Raw genomic sequence first — 18,423 nt, 5'->3', positions numbered from 1 at the left:
TTTAACTTACGATTCTCCAATACCTTATTTCATCGTGTTCAACACCATACTGAAAAACTATGCTTTGTTTCAGATCATTTGCCCAAAAAAAGCACATTTTTTACCCATGACTCATAAAAACCTATTTAACATTTTTAATCTATTCTCAACAATCTTATTTCATTAAACACAATTCACTCTGACCTATCTGTACACCTTGAGAAGGATTTCATCATATTGTCAAAATTGTTTATAAACATACTAAATAATATTGGGTGCAAACGGAATTCCTAAAGTACTATGAACTTTACACTTTTTGGTAACTGACCCTCTTTTATGTCTAGTCTCACCCAGAAGTAAACCTAAGTCAACTCTTTTAAAAGATCAAGGTAATGTTTATGAGTTTTATAAAATAACAGAAGGCAATCTGCATTGTGTTTTCAATCAGGTCTATATTAATGTCAAGTTTCAAAGCATTTTTGGGAAAAATAAAATCCAACATGTCTCTTTTCAATAATTAAAACCTAAATTATAAATCATGATAAAATGATAGGTATATCATTCCACAATTCCACTTCCCCTCATGACTGGAAAAGATATCTTTAAAGACAAAAATATATACACATTAAGAAGTTAAACACCATACGTGAGGAAGGATGTTTTGATTCTGCGTGGCAAGTGGATAGGTTTGACTACCTGACAGGTAAGGTTCCAGGGACCAGAGGGTATTCATATTTACCCTTCACCTTCAATTTCCTAATAATTTTTTTCCAAAAGGTTAAAGTTGAAGGAAGTTAGTCAGATTGAGCATAGATTACCATGGATGTTGGTGCCCTCTATTGGTCCTAACAAAAACATAAGTGGTATCAACAGGCGCTACCTCACATACTACTCTGAAGTGGAATTTTTTTCATCTACGGTCAAGTATGTAAAAATTATATGGAAATTCATTACATGTACATTTCCTAACTCACTAAATCATCTTTATAAGAATGCAGAGTAAACTACTGCTATAAATGCAAATATGCTGCCTCAAAGACCTAAAAACTGAACTTCTAGTCAACCAGACTTCTAGTCAACCAGATGGTATAACTGGACACCAGTAGAAGCAGTCTAGTAAATAGTCTCGCAACTTTCAGGGAATCAAAATGTATTCCTCTGATGATTCCAAATATTTCCAGAGTAAGTGGTTAAAGAAGAAATATTTTTTCATTTATTACTTATTTATTTTTACTTCAGAGATCTGACTTCATGAAAGCCTAGCAGAGGTTAAGACACTAGGACTTATATAACATACATGGTACAGTGCAGGAGGAGATATAAAGATGTGTAAGGCAAGGTTTCATCTTCATCTTCATCACATCTTCAGATCTGATAGTCCATAGCAGACTAGATGAAAGCTGCTTCACTAATTAAACAGTTAAAAGGCAAAATATGAGGATTTAAGACAAGAGTAAGCATAGAGCTAGTTTACCAGAAAGGACAAGTTAAGTCTTGGACTTCACAACACATATAGACCTAGGTGTGTTTACATTTTAAAAACATAGGAAACTTACTTATTCAGTGCCTACTGTGTGTCAAGTCTAAAATAATGGTTAAGAGCATGGACTAGAGCTTAGAGTCAGATATGATCCATCACTTACTAGCTTTGTGATCTTGGACAAGTTACTTAACCTCTCTGCACCAATGTGTTACTACATTACCTTGGTTACAAGTAGTTTCCCAATTCTAAACAATGCACATAAATGCCTGCCTGATTCCCCACTACTACTGCAGTGAGAATGTTTCAAAATAACAAGGTGGGAGGGAGGAAGGAGGCAGTCACAGATCTCTCTGAGAATCTTAAAGTTTTGCACACACCCTATGGGGGTAGGGGAGAAAGAATAAAACACTTTATAAGCACCTTCAACAAAATCTTGGGTTTAATTTCAGATATTCACAGCCTATCTAGATCCCAAGTTAACAACTCAAGTATATTTCTATACTTCTGAAACTCACCCATTTTATTTAGGATCTATGTTTAACCATTTACTCTCACTATCATACCTCCCAAAACCTGTATTTAATCATTGCTTCATTTTAAAATCAATGTGTCTTAAAATAGTTTTGCTCACCCTTACTTACCCAGTACAACAAAATGTCCAGCATATACTAGGAACTCTAAACATGTATTGAATAATGAAACAAATATGAGAACACCTACTTCATAGGGATATGGTGAAAATAACATGAGAATACATGATACCTGTATTATCTTATTTAATTCTCATACCAATGATATACAATAGAATCTACGTTATCACCATTTACATAAGAGGAGACTGAGGTGCAGAGAGGTTAAGTAACTTGTCCAAGATCACAAAGCTAGTAAGTGATGGATCATATCTGACTCTAAGCTCTAGTCCATGCTCTTAACCATTATTTTAGACTTGACACACAGTAGGCACTGAATAAGTAAGTTTCCTATGTTTTTAAAATGTAAACATACCTAGGATGCTTAAGGTATTTATCAGGCATTCAACAATCAATATATATTGGCTTAACCGGCTTTCCCCGTTAATACCTATGGAAGAGGACCCCTATTGAACAGGACTGTCACTAAGAGAAGTAATTAGTAACTGAGATATTGAAATACAAACTTCAGCTATTTGGCAGCCCTGGATCCAAGAAGGGAGAAACTCTATTCCTTCTCTTGGTTTCCTAAATGAATTCTGGATTCTCCTAAGTACTAGTTATTCACTGAAAATTTTTTTTATCAAGTACTGTGCTTAAGCAGACTAGGAGACAAGATAATTATGACAGAACTATTCAAAGAGCTTAACATCTAGTTTACAAATACTGCTTTATCAATTAAGAGATGAAACTGAGGACCAAGAAAGCTGCTCTGGACTCATCTGGGATTCTACCATTATAACAAAGGAACCTAGATGGCATTTTTCCATTAAAAAACAACAACAAAAAGATTTAGAAGGGAATTTAAGGGAACAAAATCTACTGAAATAATTTTTCTTTCTCTCTCATTCTCAACCCTACCTCTTCCATGTCTACAAACAGATTCTCCCTGGCCTTGCAAATCCTTTCAAAAGTAAGTCAGTACTAATTCATTCACTGGCTCCCCTTGTCTAAAATTTCACCACTAGGTTTGTCTCTTAAATTTAAAGCCTCAAGTTACCTACCAAAAAAATAGCTGGAATTCTGAAAAACTCCTACTGTCTTTACATTTTATTCATCTTTAATAAAAGTTACTTTTGAACACGAATCCTACCTTTAATAGCACATTTTTCCCCTTTGAATTCTGCATTAGCAAACACTGATACCATCCAATTACATTTCAAAATGCATTCAATAGAATGCATGTTTCTTCTGAAATGAAGTATCAACTCATGCAATGTTAACATTTTTTTCTTGTAATATTCAAGTAAGCAATTTAGTCACTAATTTGAAAAGAAATGCATTACAATTTTATGTTAGGAAATACATTTCTGTGTATTTTCCATCTTAGTCACCCACTGAAAGCCAAGGCAATTACACATTTTTCATTCTGATCTAAGATTTTTGAGTCAAATGGGAGGGGGGAGAGTAGGAGAGGGAAAAGGAGAGCTCTTGGTCTTATACTTTTGTTTCCAGGTACAGCCAAAGTTACATTAATTATCTAAAACATGATTATCCTATTCTGACATTGAAGAGAAAAATCCAATTCTCAATAAGCTACTCCAACATTTAGTAAGAATTAGATGCTTGTTCTTCAAGATTCAAATAAGGCTCTTATTTAAATTAAATCTCCTTTCCTTCTAACTTTTCCTCTTTCAGCAGATATAGAGAATATCCAGCTAACGTTTCTTCATAGCAAATGTATATATTTTTGCTAAATTATCCTTCAATTTTTCAGGTTAAGTACCTGAAACCACAAGTATATACAGAAACTATAACCTTTCATATTCCTTTTTAACCTTTTGATGACTTTTATTAGAAGGATAATCTCAAGGATCATGTTATCCACATTTTTCATTGTGTAGCCAATAACAGAATGAATTAGAAAACGTACTTAAATACAATGAGTATTAACCACAAGATTTCCTAGCTCTAGAAAGTTAAAACTTCTGCTGACATGTCAATAAAATGATAATGAAATGACAAACACTGCACAACTCCTCCATTTAGCTTATAGTGTACAGTGACTGAAGTTTATTTACTTCTTTATTTTGGTCAAGGATAGAGGCAGGTGCGGAGACATACTGTACTCCTTTCTGCCTGCTCATCCCTCGTCATGTACCTATATAGATTTATTTTTAATGGCTGCACTTTCTTACACTTATTTCTCCTGACTCATCTTCACAATTGACAAACCCATTGTTTACAGACCTGTGCACAAAACAAAATAAAGCATACTAAAAACAAAGAAACTCCCCTAGCTGATGAAAATGAACATATATCATTCCCATCTTCTGAGGAAAATAAACCCGACTCAGAAAATTAACACACCTATAAACTTACTAAAAGTTTTGCTTCTTAGGCCAAATTCCAATGAACAAAACTACCTAGGTATGTGAAGTTTACAGTATAATAGTCCAGTAAGTACTGCACTCAACTTGATACCATGTTCCAAACCAGAGCTTGATATTTTGTGGGAGAATTTAAAATCTTAATAAAATATTGGCATTTTGCCCACAGCTGCATGATTGTGTTACCTTGCAATTTACTGCCTAATTTTTCAAAGATGTCAGGCAGGGAAATAGCTGTCATAAAAAGTGTACTGGTCTGAACCATTAGAAAACTTTGATTTCTACTTCTGCTACTATTCACCACAGTTTCCTCTAAGCCTTGTTTTCCTCATTTTTAAAATAAAAGGGCTGAACTGGATTACTTCTAAAATGTTTCTCATCTCTGCAAAGAATCATACAAATGAAAGATTCTCACTACCATAATAGATTTTATTGGAAATAAGAATCCCATCACATCCTCCTCTTCATTGTTTCAAATGCAGCCCAAGCAACACCGTATACGGAAAGGTCCAACTAAAATCAATACAAAATCTATCAACACAAACCTATTCTCAGAATTCAATCGGATAATGGAATAGCAGGAGTGTCCATCTTTTTGGTATACATACTTGAACTATTACATCTCTACCTATATAACTTCATCCAATCTGAGGTAAAAGAGAATCTGGTCTTCCAATAGACAAGTCTCAAACTCTTTAAAAGGTATTTCTCTATTTGAACAGAACTCAAGATCCAATAATACAATTTTCAAAAAATAAGCCTTGCACCCAGATAAACTCTGTGGAAGAGAATAAATGGCAAGTGGTACTTCTAGATAATTGAGTTGTTCTCTTACAACAAGATTTAAAATCAGCTTTTAAAGCTGTTTTCCTTCTGCTGCCTTAAGTTACAACTTCGTTCTCTGAATCAATATTTTCTAGCTTCCGTTTCAGGGAGTGGACAAGAGAGTTACAAAAGAGCTGATAATAAGGCTAACTCTTAGGTTTTTCTGTCAGTATGGTATGTTTTACTGAGCTTTTGGGTTATATGTGGCCTTTGAATAATAAGGTCCTGCAACGCCGCCTGTCTGTGGACCAAGGAAAAATTATAAACAGTTATGAAACCAGATCACTAGGACAAACCAAGAGGCCTTCCTATTCCAACTCACCACAACCAAGGCTGGCTTCAAAGCACTCTTCAGCTGTCCCATATTATCTGGAAAACGACACAGCCTGGCTTAATTTTTCCTCACTAAGGAAGCATCTGAAGATGTATATATATGTACATGTAAGAGTCAGATATACTTTTCAGCCACTGAGTTATATATAAATGTATATGGATCTAAGATTAGTTCATCCAAAATCCCTGAGAGATCAAAGAACTAAAGGCTACTTCAGTAGCCACAATAATTATGAAAAAAAAAAAAAACCTGCAGAACAATATGGAAAAGTACAGCTTCTCACGTGTCTCTCACATACACAAATACTTAGCTCTGAGTCCATTACAACCCTACCTCCCCTCAAAACTGCTCCCTACCACTTCACAAGTGGGAGAAATTTACCAACCTCCTAGTCATTCCCCAAGAGACTCAGCTACCTATTATCTTATGCCTCCCGCTTTGGTCCCGCCCCCGCCCCAGGAATAACATGGCCCTACTGACCCCAGTCAGACCCCGCCGGGTGTGCAAAGAGGGAATCTAACCAATTCCCTCCATCCTTAACCGTGTGAACCATCCCAGGATAACCTGCTGTTCACCAACTCAGGGCTCTGTGGTCCTCCCACCCCCACGTGTCAGCTACCCTCCCCCACATCCCCACACCTCACGATTTAGGCCGGGGAAAGAAAGAGGGCAGTGGAAAGGCTGGCTGCTAAGATAGATCAACCCACAGGAATCTGTCCCACCGCAAGTCCCCTCCCACCTTCGGCCCCTACCCTTTACGGTCCCTTCCTCCCTCCTTCCTTTGAAACCAGGCCCTTGCCTCAGAAACCTCCTCTTCCTCGTCGTCGTCGTCCTCTTCTTCCTCGCTGTTGTTGCTGCTGGTGCCGCCGCCGCCTCCGCCGCCGCCGCCGCCGCCTCCACCGCCGCCGCTGTTGTCGCTGTCGCTGCTGCTTTCGCTGCTGCTGGGGGGTCGGCAAGTCCGGTTACGCTTGGCCTTGTGGTGTTGCTGCTGCGGCGGCTTCTTCTTCAGGAGTAGGTCGCAGACTCGCACCATCCCACGAGGAGAAGAGGCCGAGCGAGCCCCGCTGCCGCCGCCGCTGCCGACCTCCGCCGCCGCCGCCGCCGCCGCCGCCGCCGCCGCCGCCGCCGCCGCGGGGGGGCCCGCCACGGCCGCCACCGCCGGGGGGCTCCCTTCTCCCTCCGCCGCCGCCGCCGCCGCCGCCACCGGAACCGTCGCCTTCTCCATCCCCAGGGAAAGAGGGAGGGCGCGGACGGGGGAGGGGCGTGGGGGCTACGCTCTACCGCGACTTCGGCCGCACCGGGGCCGACACAGCGCTCGGTGCCGCCTCCGCCGCCACCGCCTCGGTCACCTCTACTGCCGCCGCCGCCGCCGCCGCTCCGCCAGCTCTCACCTCGTCTCGCGATACTAAGGGCGGGGAGCCTGACGATGGGAGGGAGGGAGAGGGAGGGAGTGTGAGGGAGCAAAGGGGGGGGGGTGAGGCGTAAGGAGAGACCCGGGAGTCGGGAGACCCTGAGGAGGGGAGACTACGGAGAGGCGAGGGAAGTGTGCCTAGGGCGACCTCCGATGGGGGGACGGCGGGGGCAGAAGAGGCCCGCGGTTACTGTCGTAGCGCCGGCGAGCGCCCGGATTTCTTCTTTTTGCTCGCTATTTCCCCCACACATACAGCCCTTCAGACCTCCCTTCTTCCTTCCTCGCTTGTGACTAGAACGCAGCCGCAGGCGGAAGTGCGGGTGACGCCATCAGCCGTCGCCAGAGCGGTGGCGCGCGGGTGGCCGAAAGACGAAAGTGAGCTTTCGAGGGCCGGGTTCCGGACCCCGGCGGGCGGGCGGTGCTGCGGTGCGTGCGGCGGGCGGGCAGCCTGGAGAAGAGCGCCCGGGGTCGGGTGGGAAGCCGGTGAGGAAGCGCGCTCCTGACACTTTGTTAGCGGGAGGCCAGAACCGCCAGATCTGGGAGGTGGGGCCTCTTTCTGGACTGTCGTGTGTAGTTTTATTCCTGGCCATTTTTTCCACCGCCAAATCGTGGTTAGGGCTTTGGATCTTTGAGAGATGGCGTCGTGTAAGGGAAAGAGCCCTCTTTGCCTAAGTTTAAGTGTTGAGTTACAGACTTCCTGAGCCTGAGTTTACAGTTGTGTGATACGGAGTTTGATTAGGTGATGGCTGAGATTACCACAACTTTGAAGTTTCCAAAGGGGAGAAGACAGGAGAAGGAAGCAGGATCTGTGCCAGAGTTTGCAGACTATTCACGGAATGACCTTGATTTAGTTCTTCCAACCCTCACCGACTCAGCTTTTATCTGTGGAGTGAGCATTATAAATAATCATCCTTGTCGGTGCATCTCTCGGAAGGAATATGGTGAAGGGGGTTTTGAATTCATTTGTAGATGTATGAAGGACTTCCAGGACTTTTGAAATAATAGCGTAGCTTATTGAACTCAGAATTATCCCTTTCTGGTCCAATAAGAGTACAGTGGCATAAGGAAATGAAAATATCAAAGGCAGATGTACTGGCACAGGATGAAAAGTATGTCTCAGCTGACATAGTTGCCATTTTAAGACTGCTAAGTTTAATTGAGTGTGCCTGAATTTTTTTTAGCGTTTTTTTTTCTTTTTAGCATTGGCATACCATATGAAATGTGGGCAGTTGCCAGTACTCTACAGAGTACTATGGCAGAATTGGCAATGACTGAATCAATTCATTCAAACAAAAATTCATCATGTTCCTACTGTGTGCATAGTTTTTGAAATCAAAGTCTCTGCTTCCAGGGGCTGTTTGGTATGATAAGTGCTATAGTAAATATACATACTAAGCTAACTATCTGCCTGTTCCTCTCCTACAGTGGTTGCTGAGTTCCTGTGCAGAACATTACACTACATTGTGCATCATACCACTGCAGATTTAGGTTCTAGAATCTGAGCTGTATATCCAGCGGCACCTTTTCCCTTCCCACCAAAATACTTTTTGCAGTCTTAAGTCCTAGCCACAGTTCATTATATGACTTCACTTCAAAAGTCAAAAGAAGATTGATGCTATTAGGGATTAACTCCTTCAACTTGACAAATGCTGTAGACTTAGATTCTTCCAGAACTTTCCTTTTCTCCAGTATCAGAGGAATGAGACATTCCCTGCAGAGACTCTAGTTCGGCACTCTAGTTCCAATTGCTTCTTTCTCTTCCATTTATTAACTTTTCTGTCTTCAATCCTCCACATTTCTGGTTCCACTCCATTTCCTTTCCTTCACAATTCTTTAAAGAGGATTCTGTGTTCATTGCCTCTGTTCATTGTCTCTGTTATCTGAATTTAACTCATTAACCCTTTACACTCTAACTTCTGTACCTATCACACTGTCAAAAATACTCTTTAATCCCATTATTAAAAGAAAATAAACTCTTGCTCTTTTACATAGTAGTGAAATGAATATTTTGTTGGGGCTAGTAGGATACAGTCAAGCCAGCCTGTTAGAATAGACAGAGCACCTGCAGTGACTTTCTGTTATTTTTGAGTAGCTTTTTTTTTTTTTTTTTAGATTTTATTTATTTATTTGACAGACAGCAAAAGAGGGAACACAAGCCGAGGGAGAAGCAGGCTCCCTGCAGTGCAGGGAGCCCGATGCGGGACTCGATCCCAGGACTCTGGGACCATGACCCGAGCTGAAGGCAGTTGCTCAACCAACTGAGCCACCCAGGCGCCCTTTTTTTTTTTTTTTTTTTTTTTTTTTTTTTTTTTTAGAACCTTGTGGCAGACTTGACTAGCCATACATGAAACATTTCTTCTTCCTGGACATGCAGCTAGATTAAATTTCCCAATTTCCTTTGCAGTTAGTTGGGGCCATGTGGTTGACTTTTAGCCAGTGACTTGTGAATGGAAGTGATGCATTCATTTCCAGGCTTAATAAATTTCCTTCCATCCTCCCTTATTCTTTTCCGTCAGCTTGTAGCGAGTGAGTATCATAACCTTGAAAACTATATGTTGGAGATGACAGTGCCACAAAAGAGGCGCATGATTAGCTAAATCACTACTTAGAAGATCACCACCTCCAAATTAGAAAAACTTTTTTGGACTTATTAAAAGAGAGAAAATTGAGATTTGAGAATTTATATGTTATAGGAGCTAGAATGACCATAACTAATCCAGAAATTGGTACCAGAAAGGGAATACTGCTAGGCCAGTAATCTAAAATATGTTGCATTGGCTTAGTAATGATGTAGCAGATGTTAGAGAAATTGATATAGGAGGCCAGAAGAAGGAGACCCAGGTTTTATAGGGGCAGCATCATTGAAAAGCATATCACCTATCTATTGAGACTAGTTCCAGAGGAAATAGTTCAAAAGAATAAAAGTGTATTTTGAATTGTACATTTTGTTTTTAGCAAGGTTTTACTAAAAAAAAGATAAGCTCAAGGAAAGCATGGCAGAAATGAAAATGCATAAGAATACTTGGAAGGATTGGAAATGCTGACTCTCTAGACCTTGAGTGGTACAAAATGAAATGGAGGAAGCCTTGAGTACAGTACAGGAACAAAGAACATATCGGCGGTGTTACCATCCAAGGCCATTATTTTAGATGGCCTGAAGGTGGCTGGGATGAAGTTCTAGAGAAACAGACATGGGGTCAAGGAAGCAAAGAAGTAAATCAGGTTTGAGAATTATTTTTTTTTAAAGATTTTATTTATTTGAGAGGGAGAGAATGAGAGATAGAGAGCACGAGAGGGAAGAGGGTCAGAGGGAGAAGCAGACTCCCTGCTGAGCAGGGAGCCCGATGCGGGACTCGATCCCGGGACTCCAGGATCATGACCTGAGCTGAAGGCAGTCGCTTAACTAACTGAGCCACCCAGGCACCCAAGTTTGAGAATTATGTAAGAAAGAACTTTGGGTCAGGGTGCCTGGCTGGCTCAGTCAGAAGAGCATGTGACTCTTGATCTCAGGGTCGTGAGTTCAAGCCCCAAGATGGGTATAGAAATTAAATAAATAAATAAACAAACAAAAAAAGAACAAATAAACTTTGGGTATAGTTACTGGAAGCAAATGGATCACAAGACTACATTTTTCAAGGAATTTTATTACTAATCAAATCATTAACCTGGTTCAAATGTTATTCAAGTATTAAAACAGTGAGGCAACTGTTCAATCCCAAGCTCGCATAAGAAAGAAATAGGGCATAAACACTTTACAGCATCCCAATACTCAAATAGGATGTGGCCATGGAGAATAATGGACAACATTTCAGAGGTTGGTATCAGGGGCTATACAGAAGACAAAGGACAACAGAGTTCCTCCCAAAGACTAGATTGAGGTCTCATCAAGACTTCCTCTGCTCTCAGGGGAGGTGGTTCACAAAATGCCCGTGCAGTATTTCATCATTGTTATGTATCCACATTGCCTAGTGTCTCACATCTTTCTTCCTAATGAGAGCGTAGTGTAGTTACCTGTCTGATTTACCACTGAACATTGGGTTTGCTGAAGCATGGGGTAATATTAGAGATAACTTGTCTTTTTAGTTCATAGGTTACACCTGGACCTAATGAAGAGGACTGTACATTACCTAAAAACCTAGACTTTAAGCCTGACTTAGTAACTGAACAGAATTTTAGGTTGTCTCCATTGGAGTTGGATGTGTTCGTCGTGTGGAAAGAGAAGGTAAAATAGATATTTAGTGATCAGAATAGTGGACTCTTGCAGACTAGATTCTTTTTCTGGACACACAGATTGTATTTCCCCGCCTCCCTTGCAATTAGGCTTGCCAATTAGGGGTGCCAATTAGGTCCTAACAGGTGGGATGTGAGTAGAAGTGGCGTGCTCCTGTTGCAGCTCTTGTCCAGAAAGACAGCACGTGAAAAGTCCAAGATCTCCCCATTCCCCACCAACTTGAGGCAGATAAACATGGTTGTATTAGAAGCCATGTGTTGAAGATGGCCAAGCCACAAGGTGTAAGAACTCACTTGTATTAGAGTTTATATGCATTCTTTTCTGTTAAGCCACAGATTTGGAAGTTATCCTAACTAATATAGTCCTAGCCTTCTTTCCCCAGGTGCAACAGTCCATTACCTAGTCCTGATATCCATACCACAGGGGTAGGCCCATGAATCAGGCTAGCCAAAAGACCCTTATTACTCAGTCATAATGATTGGTTCAGGAATGGGCAGGTTAACAAAACAAAGCCAATCAGAAACAGTCTCACCATTTTGGCTAGCACTGTTGAGAAAGAGGCACCTCACTCTGGAACTAAGCAAAAACTTAACTCCCTATGGCCTTTGATCACCAGGTGAAGTGAGCTTGCCTGAGAATGAAATTGAGGCAGCCTCAATGGTATTGCAAGAGGAGAAAAGAGCCCATGATTTGAGGCATATGTTTCCTGGCTCTCCTCAAGGTTAAAACACCAAAGGGTAAGGGGCAGGTACTGCCAGGAAGACCAGAATTCAAAAACAGAGTTTATGGCTTGTGCCCTGCTTCCCGCCAGGAAGTTTGCCCAACACAGGCAACTACAATCAAGAATAAACAATTCTGTTTAAGCAGAGTGGACCAGGCAGTATTGATAACCACTCTACTCCTGCATCTTGATGACAGTGGACTGAAAAGGAAATACAGAATTTTTTAAGAGGTATATAAACTTGGTTCACAAAAAGCCTAACTTCTTGCAGGACAGGGTGATGGAAACTCATGGCAGAGGCTGTGCTATGAATCCATGGATGGATAGAGGATCCTATTGAGAAGACACTAATATCCATACATTCTGAGGTAAGGGCAGAGGGAAAACAATCACACTTTGACTGAGAGAGTAGATTACAAGTTGTATCAGCAACAGACCTTTCAGCAACAAATTTAGACACCAAGCAAACCATATTTCCCTCTGCCAATGCCATGATGGTAAAGAACTTACCTCTAGCAACCAGATAAATCTTAGAGGAGAAATGAGAATAGTCTAATCATAATACCTTAACCTTTGAATTCCCCAAATTTGATTAAAAAATTAATATGAAATTCGAAACAGACTGTTGAACTGGAAGCAAGTAAGAATCTCAAAATGGCAAAGTTCTTGTTTTTATTCCTGATTAGTGCATAAATAGTACTGGTGTCAACACATGACACAGTCTGAAACATAAAACCAGTGAGTCTAGGTGGGATGCAGAGTATTAAGTTTCCTTAGCCCTAGCTAGGAGGTTTGGCAGTACTTAACATGTAGCAAGCAACAACCTGTTGAATTTTAGGTTGTAGCAATGTCTATATCAAGATGGAAGTTCTAAGAGAATTGATAGGAAAACATCAGGATTTTGGAATGTGCCTTTTAGTGAGGTCCTACAAGAAAGGGATGCACGTCAGTCCAAGCTAGCTATCTGAATGCAGAAGAAACAGAATCTATTTCTAAGACACTCTGTGTGTACTCAGTAATCCATGTGCCTGAGAATTAAATAAATTTGCATATTGCAGGTTTGGAAAACCCATATTCTTTATCCTGAGCTAAAGTTAGTGCAAATAAAGGTAGGGAGTTGGACACCCAGTAAAAGATATAATTGGAACCCTGGAAAAAACTTGATCCTTTATCACCTCATGCATCTCTTGCTGTACTCTGACAAAGGTTGACAAATTAGTCCTAATGTGAGGAGCCATTCCCTGAGATGTGACTTGGCGGCAAGGGGACAGATAAAACCTAGCTGCACTATCCCTAAACTCATTCTTCAGTTTAAAATTTTGGATGCAAAGGCCAAAATAGAAATACTTAAGTTTAGTTTAGTGGAGTACAGATAAATATGTAGTTAAATTTAGTTGGCTGGAGGATAGATGTATACCAACCTTGCAACCCATTGCTTAAGGACAGAAAACAGGTTCATATACCATCTCCATTTTTGGTTTCTAAACCACAGTTACCAAAAAGCAAAGTGACCAGCAGCCAACTAAGATTGCAAGAGAATTGTATTGACAGACACACCAACTGTTGGGGCGCCTGGGTGTCTCAGTCATTAAGCATCTGCCTTCGGCTCAGGTCGTGATCCCGGAGTCCTGGGATCGAGCCCCGCATCGGGCTCCCTGCTCCACGGGAAGCCTGCTTCTCCCTCTCCCACTCCCCCTGCTTGTGTTCCCTCTCTGGCTGTGTCTCTCTCTGTCAAATAAATGAATAAAATCTTAAAAAAAAAAAAAAAGAAACACCAACTGTTGCAAACAAGGGCCTGTGATTGCTTAATTCCAATGCCCTCTTTTCTGTAAGGGATCAGGGAGCACCTTTCAGAGAGGAAACTCAGGACCATTATATTGGCTGACCAAGGACCTCATCCACTAGCTAATTAAAAGTGCCCTTGAGATGCCTGGGTGGCTCACTTGGTTAAGTGTCCGACTTTTGATTTCAGCTCAGGTCATGATCTCAGGGTTGTGAGATCAAACCCGGTGTGAGTGCCCTTAACTCACCTTGTTAAGTTTATGGCACTATCCAATAAAATTATCTTTATCATGTTGTACCACAAAGAGCTACATCCAGAACTGACCAAAAGAAATGCACATCAGAACTCCTGATTTTCAAGCAAGATGCAATAATTGGATGAGACTTTGGCATGTTTCCCAGGAGAGTATTTCAGTTGTCCATGGGATCATTAAATTGTCTTAAGCTAGGACATTTTTGAAATTATATGTACTGGAAGAAGCACAAGTGTAGATGCTACGTAGCCAAGGGATGGAATGTTGTGGAGAAGACTCCCAACTCTTAACTTTTTGTATGTCCATCTCTTCAGGAAATGCCTTTTCTCTACCTGATAAAGCTGTCAATTATATGACTTATTTTCCTTGTCATAAAGATAGGCAGATGAGCCAGGTCAATCTTTCCAGTTATCTATGAAATTTTACTGAGGCTAGAGCTGCTGACATAACATGGAGTGAGGCTATCTTACCGTACAGCAAAGACAAAAGAAAGCAGGTATTAGTAATAGAGAGTAGAGTCCAGATATTTGAAATCCAGGATTAGATCCATTGTCCATGAAGTGGCCACTAAGTTCTGCCTTTTTCTCTCACCCACCCTTGACAGCTTCCTTTAAGCTATTTTAAGGTAGGTTTTATTCATTTGCAATTAAAATAGCCCTGACTAATGTAGTCCCCTGGGGGGTATAGTTCCATTCTTAGAGAATCTTACAGAACAAGGATTGAAGCAGTAGTTATAGGTGCCCCACCAACACCATCAATGGAGACATTCCCTCAGTTGCCTTCCTGGGAGAAACTGACTTTATTAAGGAAGGTGATGATTTATGATTAATTCCTAATTGTCAAAGTCATTAGCCTCTTTTCAGCCCCTACTTTACCTGACTGTTGTGGAATTTGACATCAATTGTTCCATTTTCCAAGGGGTCTCAATAAAATAATTCCCCTCTTGTCTAGGTTCTGAACAATTTTCCTCATGATTCAGGCCACTGCCCTATTTCTATATTATATTCTTTCCCTAAGGAATCTCGTTTCAATTACCATGTTTAAGGCTAATGAATTCATAACCCTTATCTCCAACCCATTTAGATTCAGGGTTATCAGCGGAATTACTGTATTTAAGCTAATGTTTCCTTAACCTTTATCTCCAACCTAAACAGATCTAAGATTACCAAATCCTATTCATTCTATGTCCTCCTATCTAATTACTTTCTTTGTCCTCACAACTACTACCTTAATTTTGCTTCTACCCGCTTTCACACATACTATTTCAATTGTCTGTTAATCTTTCTGCCTCTGGTCCTAGTCTACTCCATTTTATCCTCCACATTGCCACCTGAGTTACTTCTTCACCTTGTAAAAATTCATTTCTGAATACAAAAACAATTCATGTTTATTGTAGAACATTTAAAAAGCATGCTTTTTAAAACTTATTTTATGAGCATAGTTTCATGCCATTATGTATTCTCTATAATATCATTTGTATTGAATATATAATGGATATATCATTTTAATACAAGCACTGCAAAATACTAATCTATAACCAAAATCATTACATGGACATGCTATATTCTGTCATCACAGCATTTCAAAGTTCTTTGAATTTTGAATGCCTTTACATAACACACACTTTCTTCAATTCCCCACAGTTTATACAAATTCCTATTATCCAGTGTTATTCCTTCATTTTTGGCACCTACGTGTTTTTATTTTGTTGTTGCTATTTTCTGGTGGGTTGGTTTTTTGTTTTTTTTTTTTCAATTTTCAGTTTTTAGTACAAAGAGAAAAGTATGATCCCAACTCATCTGGTGGTTTTTTAAAAACTGTTTTGGGGGCACATGAGTGGCTCAGTCGGTTAAGCATCTGGCTTTGATTTCGGCTCAGGTCATGGTCTGAGGGTCTTAAGATTGAGCCTGGCGTTGGCTCTGCAACTGGGCGTGGCGCCTGCTTGGGATTATCTCTCTCCCTCTGCCCTGCCCCCGCTCCCCCAGGTCATGCACGTGCACTCTCTCTCTCAAAAACATATAATACATATATATATATAGCACATAGTAATTTATAACATAATACATATTATATAATATAGTAATATAATATATGATATATGATACATTTATATATGTATTGGCATTTAAATTGAAATGGACAATTTATCCAACATAAGAATGGATTTTCGGGTGCCTGGGTGGCTCAGTTGTTAAGTGGCTGCCTTCGACTCACGTCATGATCCCAGAGTCCTGGGATCGAGCCCCACATCGGGCTCCCTGCTCCGCGGGAAGCCTGCTTCTCCCTCTCCCACTCCCCCTGCTTGTGTTCCCTCTCTCGCTGTCTCTCTGTGTCAAATAAATAAAAACTTAAAAAAAAAAAAAGAAATGAACTTGGGGCAATAAAGCTCAATCAGCCTACCCTCTAAATCTAGAGAATAAAATCTTTATAAAAAAATATTTAAAACATTGAAAAGAAACACCCCCACTGACCTAGAATTCTGTACCCTGAAAAATTATCCTGCAGAAGTGAAGGAGAAATACTTCCTTAGACAAACAAAAATTGACAGAATGTGTTGCCAGTAGACCTGCATTGTAAGAATTGTTTAAGAAAGTTCTTCAGAGAGAATGAAAATAATATAGACCAGAAACATGGATCTGCATAAAGAAATTCATTGGAGAATGAATTGAAGGAAAAACAAAAACATTTTTCTTATTCTTGATTGATCTAACAGATAATGGTTGGTTCAAAATAATAATACCAACAAAGTATTTGCTTATGTATACTAATGTGTGTGTGTGTGTGTATGGATGTGTGTGTATATATATATATATATATATATATATATATATAAGCTTGTGTATAAGTGAAATGAACAACAGAAATGATACAAGGGATGGGCAGGATGAATTAGGAATATTTTGTTAAAAGGTACTCACACCACCCATGAAGTGGTATAGTGGTATTTGAAAGTGGGCTTGGATTAGTTGTAAATGTATGTTGGAAATTTTAGGAAAACCGCTAAAAAAAGAAAAAAAAATTAATTGATATGCTAAGACATGAGAGAAAATGGAATCAAATGAAATGCACAATTAACACCACAAAAGACAGAAAAAGTGTGAAAGACAAAATAGGAACAAAGAAAAAGGGCAACCAGTAGAAAACAGTAGCAGATGTGGTTAATATTACTCTAACTATATCAATGATCATTTTACTTTTTTAAGTAAAAAGCATTTTAATTTTAAAATATTCTTACTTTCTATATTATAATCTTTATTTCAAAATATTTAATCTTTAATTTATAATTACCCATTATTTTCCCCCTCACTCCTTTCTTTAAAATTAGAAAAAGTTATTGAAGTATAATTAACATACAATATATTAGTTTTCAGTGTACGACATAATGATTAATAATTCTGTGCATTACTCAGTGCTCACCACAGTAAGTGTAGTCACCCTGTCACTAAGTAACATTATTACAAACTGATTGACTGTTTTCATCTTTGTGACTTATTTATTTTATAACTGGAAGTTTGTACCTCTTAATCCACTTTATCTATTTCACTCATCCCCCCCACCCATCTCCCTTCTGGCAACCACTAGTTTATTTCTGTATTTAAGAGTCTGTGTCTTTTTTTCTTTGTTTGTTCATTTGTTTTCTTTTTTAAATTCCACATAAGTGTAATCATAAGATATTTGACTTTCTTTGACTGACTTATTTCACTTAGCATTATACCTTCTAGGTCTATCCATGTTGTTGAAAATGGCAAGATCTCATTCTTTTTCATAACTGAGTAATATTCTGTGTGTGTATGTGTGTGTGTGTGTGTGCCACTTCTTTATCTATTCATCTATGGGTAGACATGGGTTGCTTCCATATATTGACTATTGTAAATAATGCTGCAATAAACAGATATATCTTTTTGAATTAGTGTTTTAATTTTGGGGGAATGAATACCCAGTATCAGAATTACTGGATCATATGGTATTTTTATTTTCAATTTTTGAGGAATGTCCATACTGTTTTCCACAGTGACTGCATCCCCACCAGCAGTGCATCAGGGTTCTTTCTCCACATTCTCACCAAAACTTGTTATTTCTTGTTTTGTGTTTTTTTTTTTAACTCTAGGCATTCTGACAAGTGTAAAGTGATATCTCATTGTAGTTTTGATTTGAATTTCCCTGATGATTAGTGATGTTGAATGTCTTTTCATGTGTCTGTTAGCCATCTGTGTGTCTTCTTTGGAAAAATGTCTATTCAGGTCCTCTGCCCATTTTTAATCAGATTATGGGGGGGCGGGGTTGGTGTTCAGTTGTCTAAGTTCCTTATATATTTATATATTTTGGATAGTATCCCTTAGTGGACAGATCATTTTTTAACATACAGTGTTATATTAATTTCAGG

The 18,423-nt window shown here is 39.6% G+C and overlaps 1 protein-coding gene across 4 annotated transcripts in view; it reads right to left on the bottom strand.

Moving 5' to 3' along the window:
* Positions 1 to 7,031, bottom strand: part of ANKRD17 (ankyrin repeat domain 17) — a 159,124-nt gene extending 152,093 nt beyond the window's left edge. For 2 of the 4 annotated variants that reach the window (XM_028100587.2, XM_028100588.2), the window contains exon 1: positions 6,440 to 7,031. In XM_028100587.2, the coding sequence (XP_027956388.2) occupies positions 6,440 to 6,865 (426 nt within the window). In that variant the 5' untranslated portion in view covers positions 6,866 to 7,031. The remainder of the gene's footprint in view (positions 1 to 6,439) is intronic. The other 2 variants (XM_028100590.2, XM_028100591.2) reach the window with 1 other exon arrangement.
* Between the last annotated feature and the right edge of the window lie 11,392 nt (positions 7,032 to 18,423).

The sequence above is a fragment of the Eumetopias jubatus genome, unplaced genomic scaffold (genome assembly GCF_037043125.1).
Source record: "Eumetopias jubatus isolate StellerSeaLion01/CBP00866 unplaced genomic scaffold, mEumJub1_p1.0 scaffold_2, whole genome shotgun sequence".
Taxonomy (NCBI): domain Eukaryota; kingdom Metazoa; phylum Chordata; class Mammalia; order Carnivora; family Otariidae; genus Eumetopias; species Eumetopias jubatus.
Note: the sequence above shows the minus strand (reverse complement) of the source record. Positions and strands in the feature narration are given on the sequence as shown.